The 14,764-nt window shown below is 37.2% G+C and overlaps 1 protein-coding gene across 1 annotated transcript; it reads right to left on the bottom strand.

Moving 5' to 3' along the window:
- Window positions 1-309: 309 nt before the first annotated feature.
- Window positions 310-13,970, bottom strand: valopb (vertebrate ancient long opsin b). Its single transcript, XM_007259147.4, has 5 exons — window positions 12,692-13,970; window positions 10,781-10,991; window positions 9,943-10,060; window positions 9,119-9,358; window positions 310-2,387 (listed from the first exon to the last, which is right to left on the bottom strand). Exons 1-5 carry the CDS (start codon window positions 13,074-13,076, stop codon window positions 2,127-2,129), a joined length of 1,215 nt encoding a protein of 404 aa, XP_007259209.1. The 5' UTR covers window positions 13,077-13,970; the 3' UTR covers window positions 310-2,126.
- Between the last annotated feature and the right edge of the window lie 794 nt (window positions 13,971-14,764).

Raw genomic sequence — 14,764 nt, 5'->3', positions numbered from 1 at the left:
TTCAGTGAGTGAGAGAAAGCAGATCATGGCATAGGCAATATTAATAATTATTGTAATATGATATGAAATGTTTTTGATGTTGTGCAATTTTTTTGTGATATTGTAACTGTCAATTTTTGTCAAATAAAGGCTTTTTTTCAAAAAAAAAAAAAAGGAAAGCAGAGGCAGGGCCTTCCAAAAAGAAAAAATATAAAACTCATTTCACCTCTGAATACTCTAATTTTAATTAAAAAAAAATAAAATTAATTAATATAAAAGTAAAGTTTCGTTATCCTTTGGTTTGTGTGCAAGGTTTTTTTTGTGGGGGGGGGGGGGGGGGGGTTGTATCCTCCCTGAAATCAACTTTTGCAATTTGGGATGTCTGCTATTTGCAATATTTAAAACACTACTGAACCCTCCACCTTCTCCTACAGCTACCTGCCTTACAGCTGAAACACAGCCTCATTTTCTTCTGAGAAAGTGGTGGCCGTCTGCAACCAGTTCACTGATGCAAACATAGCAGTTCTAATACATGCTCTGCTCTTCGGTATCCCTTGACCCAAAACCCTACCTTCTCCTGTAGCCATCCTACTACATGTCCACTTGACCCAATTCCTACAGAGCTATTACAAACCACTGCACCTGCAATCATCTCTGCTCTCACACACATAATCAATGTCTCTATAACTACGGGTGGATTCCAGTCTGCCTATAAACAAGCCCAAGTCACACCACTGCTTAAAAACCTTCTCTCAACCCTGCCCAGGTTCTTTCTAAAACAATAGAAAGAGCAACCGTCAATCAGGTCTCCTCTGCCAGAATAACCTCCTGGAGAAGAACCAATCAGGTTTTAAAAAAGGGCACTCCACTGAAATGGCTGTGTTGTCTGTGACAGAAGTATTAAAAACTGCCAGAGCTGCAGGACAGTCCTCAGTACTCACAGACACTGTCAATTATGACTTTCTACTATTCATACTCTCAAACATGGGTATGTCGGGAAATGTGATATCATCGTTCATATCATAACTCACTGGGCGTTTATTCAAGATGTTGTGGATAGGACAGATGTCCTCAGCCCACTCATTATCCACTGGGGCTCCTCAGAGCTCAGTAATAGGACCTCTTTATTTTTCCATCTTTACTGCCTCTCTGGCCTGCTCAGATGGTCCAGAATTCAGTAGCATGCCTGGTCTTCACATGTCACCCCACTACTTGTTGAGCTCTACTGGCGACAGTTGGTGCTCGGATTAAACTCAAAGCTCTTACAATTGCCTACAATGAGATGACAGAGCACCTCCCTCCTACCTGCACCTGCTCTTAAAGGCTTATGTTCCCCTTCCGGCCACTGCGCTCCTCCGGTGAATGTCGCCTAGCTTTGCCCAACATTTGCCCAAGTTCCCTAATGGTGCAACAAGCTACCTTCCACTGCCAGAGCAGGAGCTTCCCTCCCTACCTTTAAGAAACTCCTGAAGACTGAGCTCTTCAAAGAGCTCTTACTCTCCTTACACCTATAACAAACTAACTACTTCTAACCTCCTTTCCTCCTCTATTCAACTTTTACCCTTTGGCCTCAAACCCCAAAAATTTGTTTGCCTTGTACGTATATGTTATCTATTTCTAATGTACATCATTATATGTATGTCGCTATGGAAAAAACATCCGCTAAGTACTGTGTAAAGTAAGGTAATGTGATGTAATATGCGCTACAACTCTAAGCCAAAATGTATGGCATGTTTCTTCAGCAAACTGAGGGACACAGCTTATGTACGTGTAGCTCAATTAATCATTTATTATCCCTGGTAACTTTTAACCTCCTTCCAAATAGCTTTACAATCCAATCTGGGTGCAACTTTTATTTTGGTGACAAGTATACATAGAAATATTCTAAATCTTACCCTCAAAATATATCACAGTGTAGCTTTTTATAGTGCAAGAATGGCAAATAAACACAAACACTTAGATGTTTCCTTGCACTGGAATCTGGAACAGTAAAGGCAAACACAATAATATCCACGTTGTACACATGCACTCCTCCTCTAGAAAGCAGGTCTCTTCTCTGCTGTTTTACAGGCTGACTGAAAGGTGGAACGCTACTGAGCAGAGAGGTACGACTACAGGCCTCAGGCTTCACTGAGGGCAACGCTGCTCTATAGAGGACACAATCTGCTCTCTGATAGGGGGAGCTGCATGGAACCTCCGTTTTCGTTCTGGTCCTTCTCATCATCCTCATCTTCTTCTTCAGTCTTTTCCAAGTTGCTCAAGGTCATGGGCACGCGGGCAGCGATTGTGGACATTTCCCCTAAGTGACTCTCCGCTGTGGCGCCCCCTTTGTCCGAAGTCTGGTTCATGTGGGAGGAGTCTATGTTGGCCCCGTTGCCTTTGAACATCTGAATCAGGCACTTCCTGAACTGGAGGAAGAGAGCAGGCATGATGAGTTATTAATATTCACTTTCTGAAGGACATAGGTAGTGTGTTTGTACTGCAACATTGAGATTGTTTTTATTATTAATATTAGATGCAGTTTGCATTTAGAGCTGCATAATATATTGTTTTAGCATTGTTAATGCAATGTGCACATTAAACCATACATGACACATGATGCTTGAAATTAGCTTTATACAAAAGATTCTGCTGTAATATTTAATATACAACAACTAACAATAGCTGTTAGGTAGAGGATCTTATTGTTGCCATATAGTAAAAGGTGAGTGAGTGGGAGTGTAGGGTAGAGGGAAAGGGAATGGGCCCTATATATAACCCCAGTTGCAGGATTTCTCATCTGCCTGGTATTATATTGTTATATATCTGTTCATATTGTTTTATCAATTTTACATTGTATCCACATTAATTAAGAAAAATATCATGATATCAATTTTGGCACTATAGTTGGATTGCTTTCTGCAAAAATATGATGAATTCTTGCATAGTTTTAATATGCATGGCAAAACAAATATAGAAAATATTGCTATGTCATTTTTTCCCAATATCATCCTGCCCTTCTTTTAATATAAGCGCTCTATACCAAAATATTGATTGTATGCCTCACGTCTTTTTTACTGCTTGGACAACATATCCCTTTGCCTTAATAAGATTGCCAATCATGTTAGGTAAGGAACACTCTGGTCTCTTGAATTTCTACTAACTGGTGCACGTCCAGCTGGAGATTATATGTGCCTATTTCAGTGTTTCATCTGTTATTGCATATGGAGATGCAACATGAAAAGCACCCTCCAGATTGCATCCTGAAATGCTATTGTGGTAATGACGTGTTCTGCTTTGAAACATAACACTTATTTAGTGTAAGAGTGGGCTAAAATTAGCAAGACTGGCTTAATCTTTATCTGACAGCATCTGCGTTGTTCTTAAGGGAAGAGGATGCATAACCAAGTGCTTGGTAAGAGCTGCTGCATGTGACCAAATTACTTGTACAAATGGTTCTTTGATCACAGAAAACAACATTTCTGCTTTCATTAAGAAGCATGGGTGTAAAAGAAAAATATGCATAAAGAAGTATGTAAAGGTTCTTCACATTCATTTTTATGATAAGGAATCTATATGGATCTAAAAGTGATTATTCTGTGAATTTGTTTAAAGAACCTGATGTGTCACCCTTATTTTTTACCAAAATAATTTGTTGGATCACACGGCAGTAATTAGAACAGCAGACTATTGATAACAGGGTGATGGGTTTGATAATCAAGTTTGACAAGTTGTGCCCTTGAGCAAGGTTCTTAAGTAGCTCCCCACTGCTACTGGCATGTGTTCTCACAATATCACTGTGTGTGTATGTGTGTGGTAGAGAGGTAATAGCCTTGCTCATAGATCCAACAGTGGCAGTTAGCCAGGTATCGTGCTCACAACTCTCTCATCAATAACCCTGTGTTCTAACTGCTGCTTCTTTTTCATCCCCTGAGATATTAGATATTTAATAATCTTAAAACTGCAGAAAATCAGTTGGGTAAACAGATAATGGAAAAAGCTGGAGTTTAACTTTGTGACACGGACCCACTCTACCAGCAAAAAAATGGAAGAGTAACACAACACGGCTCTTCTTACAGCTTTCTCTTAATTGCTGCAAATACGGAGACTAGTGTATTTTTCTGGCTTCACCAGAAATACATGCATACACAGACTGAGAATACAAAAAAAAAAATAAGTGCATAATAGTATAAGTGTATACATGTGCTGAATAATGTGATAACTGAGCCAAATACGTGATCTTAATCAGATTTGTAGTCCTTAATCCAGTCTAAGAAATTGTGTTTCTTCATTATGTGTATGTGTTTTTCTACACTAATTTGCCAAAAGTGTCTGGTCACCTCCATTGTGTGTGATTATGTGTATGTATAGTGTTTGGTAGTTGATGTGGTGGAGTGGATAACACCACCACCTGCCAATGAGCTATAATGTGGGAGACTGGGGTTCAATTTCAGGTCCGGGTGACTATGCTGTGCTACACCAATAAGAGTCCTTGGGCAAGGCTCTCTGTAATAGGAATAAATGTCATTATATGCTGTAAATGTAAATTAATAATTGGATAATTGATAATATCTGATTATGATGTTATTATTGAGCATATAAACCTTCACTCATTCTGACATGGCTATAAATAAAATGAAAAACTGACAATGCATAGCCCATATTAAGGAATCTCTTTTTCTGTGCAGCTAAAAGAGACACACACACTTTGATGTCAATCAAAAATTTCTCTCATTCTCCCAGGGCAGTTTGCTTTGCATAATAAATGAATGACTTCATTCAACTCTCAAAGATATGCTACACTTCACAAGTCTGGCATTAAAGACCAACAAGGAAAAGGTCATTAGGCAAGCTTTATGCAGTGCAAGGCAAGCAGGGAAACTCTGGCCTTAATTAAAGAAGAAAAGGTCATGGGCACAATATGTTTGCTTTGCACTACATTTTATATATTTCCTCAAGCTCCCAGATGAACTGGCCAAGAATGAGGTACCATGGGCCATTAGCACGGCATCCCCTTCCCCATGCTAAATATAAGATGTAAGAAGAAGCAGGGGTGAATATAACAGTTCAAAAATGCATTCCTACTAAAAAATGTGATACTGCGTATGCAGTATTTCTGAAGATAATGTAAGTAAAGTTTTATCAACTATCTAAAGGAAGATTCAATTAACTTTGCATTATCACAAAATATCCTGTAATACTCAGCTATCCTATAATACATTCAATTCCAGTGACTGTTCAGTTAAATTGTTTGATTCTTCATCTCTCAGAGGTCTTTCACAACACTTCAGCCAGCACTTCAGTCTGATGTGCGACTGTATTTCATATGCATAGCGCCTCTCCCAAAACCTTTTTTATTTTCATTCAATCATCTATTCAGTACTCTCAAGAGTTCTGACTCATTCTCCTTCTTTTCTCTCACTTTCTCTCTTGCAGTCCCTTCTCCACCGCCACTCTGCTCTATCTATTAATTACTTTTGGTAAATCTGGTGACCCTGTGACCTAAAATGAGCTTTGGGAACAGCTGGCCAGTAACTGGGCCAATTCTGGGAGAAGACCACAGCTTCAGGGGCTCAGCAGCTCCAGATCAGGCACAGCTTCAGCCCACCTGGGACCCAACCCCTGAGGATGATCATCAGAACCACTTCTCGAGTAAGGGTCTCCACTGCTTCCTCCACATCACACCAAGACTGCAGATGCTGTCAGATGAGGATCTTTTGAAACTGAAGTTGGATCACTTGGAATAACTTGGAATAAATGTGAAGTAAGTAGGGGTGCACGATATGGACAAAAAAGTGATATTACTGTATCATCGATACTGTAAAATAGATGTGAACATCGATGTAATCTTAAAGGTTAAGATGTAGTTTGGTGTGTGGGTGTTTACTGCAGACTTCTACCGTTCTCTACCTCGCTCTGCTTCCAGCTTTGTTACGTCACAGTCTGTATCGTAAAGAACTCCCTGGGTTGCTGCATGTGGGTAATGCAGTTTAAATACGCTATTATTTGCAATGTAGTTCTTCAATGTAGACTTCTGTTGACAAAGTATTTTTTTCATTTATCAAATAAGGAAGTTTCCTTTTCATCTATGAACTTTCTGTCTGTCTCTTTGGTATGGTATGTTTTTGCACATGTATTCAAAATGTCCCAAACCACACAAGTATATGAGTCCCTTTAACTCAGTAGTGAATCCTGTGGACTCCAATTCTAATGTTAGTTCAACGTTTTCTTCTGAATAATATCAATACTTAGTCAGTGGATTCTTTTCTGTATTGATGCTATTAATTTGTTATTTTGTGGGATGAAATATATTAGTTTTTATGAAAATAAGGTGAGAACAAAGTATATGGAAAATAGTTGATGCATCCTGTCGTAAAAAAAATGTTCCAAAATCTGGTTTGATTTTGAGGCCTTCTCTATTTTTACAGCAAGATCAATGAAAACAGCTGCAGAGAGACCTGATAGAATTATAAAAAAGGTTGTTAATTTAAAATGAGTGGCCGTGTCTTGTGACAGTTTTAAATTCTGTGGATGAATATTGGAGACATGAAGCAAATACCCATTATATGAAGTGAACATTGTAATGTTCAATTGTTGCAATAACCAGTAATGTTTAGATATCACAATTAGTAATATCTACAAATAGTATGTTATATTTGAATACAGTCTCTAACTTTTCTGAACAAAATGTACATATTTCAATAAGCAAATCAAAAGGATTTCACAGGGCGAACAAGAAAGCTCCTATACGTTCTATATTCCTCAAGAAGGTTAGGATTCAAATCTGAAGCTCAAAGCCTTCATTAAAAATTCAAGCTATCTACAAATACTGTAACTGATACGCTCTCTAAAAGCAAGTCATAAAAGCTTAACTCCAAATAATAGAACTGGCCAACTCCAAATTCAAGCTGAACCTAACCTGCCTGTTCAACTTCCTCTAGATTAATAAATAATAACATAATCTTATAGATGACATTACATCTGTAGCCAAAGGGCTTCATAGAGTGAACAGCAGGATCAGATCAGCATCCCACAGCCTTGCACAATTTTAATCAAGAATCTGATTAATGTTTAGATCAGCAGCAATTTTATCCAAGAAACTGAAACTTTTTTTAGGAAAACATTACACAGGATGTAATGGCACTCAGGAGAACATTTGTTTATGTATTGGGTCTAGAACAGATTTCTTTACCACAGGGCACTCCATAGCTACCCTTAGCCCAAGCTTGTTTATTCTGGGTATTTTTGTTAGGTTCTATGATTTTGTCAGTTTTATGATAAGTAGCACAGTTCATTTCTACTCCTTAATAACCTCATATCTCAGAGGCTTAAGTGATTTACTGGTTGTGGTTTACTGCAGGCCAAAATAACATCAATTTATGAAAATTCCATTCATTTTTCTCTTAGGAACATTGCTTAGGTGCAGAATTCTCTAAATGGGCCATTTAAACAAATAACCATGTATCAAACCTTTTTTTCCTTTTAGGAGATATATGTTATTTTTTACTCAGAGTCATTTGCAAAAACAGACATTCTTTAACCATTCCTTTTTCTGTTTTCATTCATGAAGGCGCGTAAAGTAAATAAATATTGACTACTTACTAACAATGACTAACAACAGCAAATAAAAAAGACTTCTCTCAAAATGAAGAAATAGTTGATGGTTGTTCTTGAAAGAGCTCAATTGTACATGCTGACAGAAAAATAATGACTCTTACTTAGTGCTCTATGTACTTTACAATTCTTCTTCTAACTAAGCTGATGGTTCCACTCGGAATAAACACCTCACACACACTGAAGTACATTTATAAAAGCTGAATGGTAGCTTGAGGTAATTGACGCCACACAGAGTGCACTTGTGGATGACCTGTGTCTACAGAGACTTACAGAAATGCACAAAATGTATTTTTTATTAGACCTCCTTTAAGCACTTTATATCCCTCTGAACTACACCTTTAAATATAGATGTTTGATCTATTATGGGACTAAGCAAGACTAAACAACCCCCAACAATTAGAGTTAGGGCTGTGTATTGACAAGAATCAGGTGATACATTACGAGTCAATGTGCAGGGTTTACGATTCAATATACTACAATATATTGTGATACTGAATACAAGGCGATATATTTAGATTTTTAATTAAGATTTTTGAAAAACATATTATTATTTTTTAGTATTCACTACTATTCATAAACACTGAGTAAAAGAAAAGTCTAAAGAACTGATTCAGTATTGCTAAATAAAGTTTATCGCTTAATCAATTTTTACTTAAGCCCCTAATTAGTGTCAGCTGCTATTGTGTCTCTGCTAAGGATGGCCACAGGGAATGACAGCTCACTTTAACACCCACGCTCAGCGTGATACTGGTACCAACTGACTGCTGACAGGAGAGCAATCATACTGTGATACTAAAACTGTAATTACGGCCGCAGGATATATGGACAAAATGTCAAACTGTAAATAGGCTGCCACATGCCACTCCACTACATCACTATAGGGGAATAAGTTAGCCCCCTTAACTCAAGAGCTGGCTTAAAAGACCCAGATTAATTTCCAGTGATAGTTCAAGATTGATACTTCAATTTAGCCAGAGATTAGAGGTTTATGGGCAGAAATCTGGCACTAAGGCCTGTATACTATCCCACACTTCAGTTCCTCACTCTCACCCTCAGCTATTTATACTGTACATTAATTTCCTAGTAGTTACTGAATAAATTATAAGAGTTACTGAATATTAAATCAGTAGGTTAATAACGAATGCATATGTCAAGGGATTTAAGAGATTAAAACAGAAAATATGTAATGTAATGTGACAGGGTTAAATACACAAAAAAAATCATGCAATAATTTGGTTTATTTATTATTAAATATTAAGTCCTTTATTATGATATAAGGATATTATTTTAGTATAAAATAATTTATTAAATAATATATGTTTTAAACTAAGCTGACATACTACCTTATCCATGTTAATGGGTTCCCCTTTGCTAAGTGAACACAATAGGCAATATTGATTTTATATCCGTATATTGTATGATAAATCGCTAACGATTACTGTGACAGGCCTAAAAACTATGAACATACTTATGTCCCTAAATATAAGCATTGAGTGTAAGCATTAACACTGGAATGTGACATTGAATGGACAGTAATGCATACCTGTTTGTTCATGAAGACATAAATGACAGGGTTGTAGACAGCTGCAGTCTTAGAGAAGAAGGCTGGTGCTGCAGCAAGGCGAGGGTCAATATGGATGGTGGGACAGGCGGTAACAGTGATGGAGAATGCAGCGTAAGGTGTCCAGCCGACCATATAAGCAATTATCATTACAATGACCATCCGTGCTACTGCTCTGTCCGGTTTCCGAGCATTACCCAGCCTTCCATGGGTGTTGGATACCTGGGTGAGAAAATCAGAGTGTAACTGTAATGTAGTGTAACTGTAAGAGAAGACATGATTATCAAGTAATTCACTGATTACTGTGATGAATAAAAGTAATTCAACACTCTATATTAATTTTCAAGCGATATAGGAGCTTTTCTACATGTAGGTTTTATCTTGAACAAAATTAACTATTTGTACTATTGTTAAAGAGAGAAAAATGAGTGAAGGAGAGAAAAAGAGGAGGGAGAGGTAAGACAGTGAGATTTAGTTATAAGATTTATTCCATGTTTCAGCATAAATAAAAACAAATAAAACTTCATCAGTAATTCATTAGTAGTGATGCCTTGTTCACTTTACTAAATAAAACCACTCATACGTCACTAGGCTTTGGAAAAAGAGTGAATTATCAAAGGGAGTTGGGGCCAAACTGAGTACAATAATTAATTTGTATTTATAAAATGACTGTGGTAAAGTTTCCAGATTAATTTTGTGTATTAACTATGCATTAACATTGACAGCACTAACATATCTTTGTATGTTTAAATCAATGACATCCCTACTTTAATGCAATAAAGTGTAGTACAATCACAAGAACCTACCTTTTTGAGCTTCTGCATGAGTTTAGCATAAGAGCCAATAATTACTCCCAGAGGAAGGATAAAGCAGGTGACGAAGAACGCAATGATGTAGGTGTGGTCATAGTAGTCTGTTGAGTACCTTAATGAAAAGAGCAGAAACTTTCTGATTTCTCACAGATAGAGATTAAATAATAATCACATACAGTAACAGTATATCGTATTCAATAACAATAAAGAAAAATCAATATCAATCCTATCAAACATTGGGCAAAACTCTTACAGAGATTATTCAATTTTCACATAAAAGAGGTCCGGTTTAATAAATAAGCTCAGCATGGATTTAAAGTCCTGTTACCTAACCTTAAAAGTAATCAAAACTTTAATAGGAGTTTTGAATGTCTGAACTGACAAAACTGAAATGTAATATTTCAGGAAGTTCTTTAAAACAGCAAAGGTGACAATTTTATCAAACGGATCCATTGCATCATTGAATGAGATTTTGTGCTAGCACACGGCCTTGGGCTTTCATAGTAGTGTAAGACAGCTTTAAGTGGCATAACTATAAGTCAAGGAAGCTTCCTTCAAAGGAATAAAAAATGAAAACAAAGCTTCTGATCAGTTTAATTAAAGAATGCTATTTTTAAGAATATCTGTTAAAACTAATGTATAGAAAGTCTGAATCAAAAAGTTCACTCATGTCTCTGAGTAAGAGAGAGAGTGAGAGGGTGTAAGAGTGAGACAGAGAGAGAGAGAGAGAGTTAGAGGGTGTAAGAGAGAGACAGAGCAAGAGGGTGTGTTGGAGAGAGAGAGAGAGAGAGAGAGAGCGAGAGGGTGAGGAGAATTACTGCTTTGAACTTACCAGTTTGGTTCACAAGTGGTGCCAATCTTGCTGGTTGTGTAGCTGTTCCAGCCAAACACTGGAGGAATGGTGCAGATGAAGGAAAATGTCCAGACAAACAGAAGACCCAGTGCCGCATGTTTTCCCCCCAAACGAACGTTTTTCAGTGGCCGGCAGATCACAAAGAAACGCTCAAATGCCAGAATTGCCAAAGACCAGAGAGCCACAATCCCTGCAAAAATACACAGTTAAATAAGAAATAAGAAGTTTTACATTTACAGTTTTACAGTACTCATGGAGTACTCTCTGATCTGTATTTTGGTGTTGTCCCTGATCCACACAGACTTTTGATACAATTATAATCTCCAAATATTCCCATAGAAAAAAAAGGTTTTCAAATCTGGACCTTGAGCCCAGATCCCAGTCTAGGATTTTGTTCTTGCTGAAATTTAATGAAATAAACTTAACGTAACTGACTGGCCATGTTGTGCCACACCTTACAAAAAGGTTGCAATGTGGAGGACTGGATACCAGATTCAAGATCTAGATATTAAGACCAGCAGATTTGAAACCTCTGCACATAATTGTTGTAGCAGATCATAAAAGTGACAGTTTAGATTGAATCACGCTTTTTAAATCACAATTTGGATCATTTTTCAAAAACAAACTTTGTTCGTTTGACTTTTATTTTTATTTTTTTTGTTTTTTGTTTGTGTAAATGTCTTTTATTGTTACCCAGTCTGTTTGTGTTGTAGCAGTTGAGTTAAACAATTGCCTCTCGCTTGCTCTGTTTTTTTTCTTTCATTCTTTCATATCCAAATAAAAGTGAATAGAACTTAAATATATGAAGGTTATATTATCAACTTGTTCAATAAAAACGTTGCTTGTAATGTTGGGGGGGCTGCTTGCTATTTAAAAAAAAATAAAAAATATAAATGTAAATGGAACAACTGTTCCTTAATGTTGCTTAATTGATAGTTCTAAATGGTGCTGTCTGTTAGTATTTTAACACATCTACTAATAAATGCTTAACTTACATTCAACTAACATTCAAATACATGTATGTTAAATGCAACTGAAGTGTAAGCTAAAATTAATGTTTCTCTGTTAAATGTAAGCCTACATAAACCTAACTCTAAATAGAATTCTAACCATAACATTTTAAGGTTATGTTTAGGGTTAGATTTAAAATTTAGATTAAGTTTTGAGTTACAGTGAGGTTTTATGGTTGATTCATAGTTGAGGTTAGTTTTAGGGTTTGATGTAGATCATTTAAAAAAAACATTTAAATTCAGTGTTAGTTGAGCATCTATAAATGGACAATCCAAATAATGTGTAATAATCGAGAATCGTTCATATACATCGCTCTGGAATAAATTAAGAGACCACTTCAGTTTCAGTTTCTCTGGCCTTGCTACTTATAGGTATATTTCCCCCAAATTCCAAATAAAAAATGTCATTTAGAGCACTTATTTGCAGAAGAAAAGATGCAGAGCTTTTAGACCTCAAATAATGCAAAGAAAACAAGTTCATATTAATAAAGTTTTAGTTCAGAAATCCATATTTGGTGGAATAGCCCTGGTTTCTAATCATTTTTCATGCATGTTGGCATGCTCTCCTCCACCAGTCTTACACACTGCTTTTGGATAACTTTATGCCACTCCTGGCGCAAAGATTCAAGTGGTTCAGCTTGGTTTGATGGGTTATTATCATCCATTTTCTCTTGATTATATTTCAGAGGTTTTTAAAGAAACTCATCATTTTTAAGTGGTCTCTTAATTTGAAGAACATTGAGATTTTACTTTTTTACAATATCGCCATAAAATAAAATAAACTTCTTTGGACCCTAGAAGAACATCTTGGAGACACAGGTTGAAGGTGTTTTGTTCTCAGGTGATCTTAGATCACTAAGGTCGAACCAAGCAGACTTACCGAAGAAAGTGACAGCAAATCCCTCCAGCACACACGCCCACCTGCCCAGGAAGAAGTAGCCACATGAGTTCGTGAGGAAACTTATAGTTCCTCCGATCAGAGAGACGAAGAAATCAGCCACGGACAGGTTAACGATGATGTAATTGAGCGGCTGCCTCAGTTGCTTGAACTTGTAGGTGACCAGCATGACGGTGAAGTTTTCAAAGAGTGAGACAGAAGTCACGACGAACATCAGACACGCCAGGAAAGTGTAGTTCCAGGGGGCGATGGACTTCAGGGGACCTGCGAAGGGGTCTTCATTCTCTGAGGGGTCTCCAGGCTCCGTCACTGCCTCTGTGGATTCGGTGTATGAAACCCCGTTGGCTGAAGATGAGTAGGGCTCCATGCTGTAGCTGAATCGGGGAAGAATAGTGAAGAAAGTGGATGAAGAAAAAGTTCATAAGTGAATCCCTGAGGAGCCAAAGGAATGAACAGGGGCTAAATCTAAGCTTGAATAAAGAGGAGCTGGGTCTAATTCCCCTCAGAAAGTCCAGGATTTCTGGAAGAATCTTCAGAAGTCTTAAAGCGGGTCAGAAAAACTGTTTTATAAAGAAAAAAAGAGATCCAACTTAGAGAAGAGTGCAAAGCCGCACAACATGCTTTTTAAAATGTATTTATTTCTAGTAATTCTAAAGAAGGAGCCCCGCGCGTGTCCTCGCGCTCCGTCCTCAGCTCGCGCTGGGCATGTCCACCGCCGGCTCCTTTTTATACACTCTGCCATTTCCATCCCTCAAGGTGTCTGTGCTACAGCTCCATCCCCGAAGGTGCGCGCCGCTCCGCCGCCCCGGACCGCGCAGCGTTAGGTGAGGAGGCGTGGACGCGCGCCACCGTCGCTCTGTTGCCCACCCAAAGCCCCCTTTCACTCAGCACGCAGATAAAGGAAGCAGATGAAAGATATAGGTTTAACACTTCTTTATTCATGAGCTCAGCCTGTTTACACCGCTCCACCTCACCGGATTCACTCTGCACTGCTCTTCAATCTGTGCACTGATACATGTGCTTCATCCCAGCTGGCACACAACCGACCTTCAACGTTGAAATGTGGTTAAAATGTGACTAAAGTAATGTCTGTTGTTTTTTCAACGTTGAAACAATCACAGTTTTCATGTGTGGTGGCGTGTTCTCCTCCACCAGTCTTGCACACTGATTTTGGATAACTTTATGCCACTCCTGGTGCAAAGATTCAAGCAGTTCAGCTTGGTTTGGTGGCTTGTGATCATCCATCTTTTTCTTGATTATATTCCAGAAGTTTTCAATTTGATAAAATTATAGAATCTTATAATTTTTAAGTGGTCTCTTATTTTTTTTCAAAGCTATATATTGTTTATTAATAGAGTGCTACAGAATACCAAATTTACATTTTGGTTGGTTAAATGGTACAAATCTGTGCTTCCTGCTTTTAGGAAAGACTTTGTACTTTAGAAGGAACACATCTGACCCTCTAAAGATCAATATTATACCTATGAGGGTACAATTATGAAAAGTGTACCAGTGTACAAGAAAGTACTTTTATAGCATACTTTGTATATTTGTAACAGAAGAAGGCAATCTTGTGTTCATCAAATTACAATTTCGCAAAAAGAAAATAAAAAGTAAAAATAAACATTGATTAATTATTTGAAAATTATGAGAAACCAAATTGGACTGTATTCTGAGAATAATCTTTACAAAGACTACACTGTTTTCTGATGAGCTTTTATTTTGTTTCATCAACAAACTGTGCAACTGAAAAGCAAAACTTTGAGCAACTGAAATACAAAGGTTATTTTCCTTTAAGAAATACTGTAAAATGAACGATAGATACATTAAAACAAGAGAAAGTTGATATGAAGTGTTTTGGTTCTTTTTGTTGTTTTGTTAAATATTACATTTTCATGTAACAAAAAACATTACATTGATTTATACACTGTATTTATTTAATTTAAAATGCCAAACAATTTTGGACATTTTAACATGGTTTGCTTACATGTTTAAGCTTATGTGAACATCTCATAATTATTTTACAAAAAAATCTTTTGAAGTAAATACAGGTGC

This window comes from Astyanax mexicanus, chromosome 15 (assembly GCF_023375975.1).
Source record: "Astyanax mexicanus isolate ESR-SI-001 chromosome 15, AstMex3_surface, whole genome shotgun sequence".
Classification (NCBI taxonomy): domain Eukaryota; kingdom Metazoa; phylum Chordata; class Actinopteri; order Characiformes; family Acestrorhamphidae; genus Astyanax; species Astyanax mexicanus.
The sequence above is the reverse complement of the archived record's forward strand: the minus strand, read 5'-3'. Positions and strand labels throughout refer to the sequence as shown.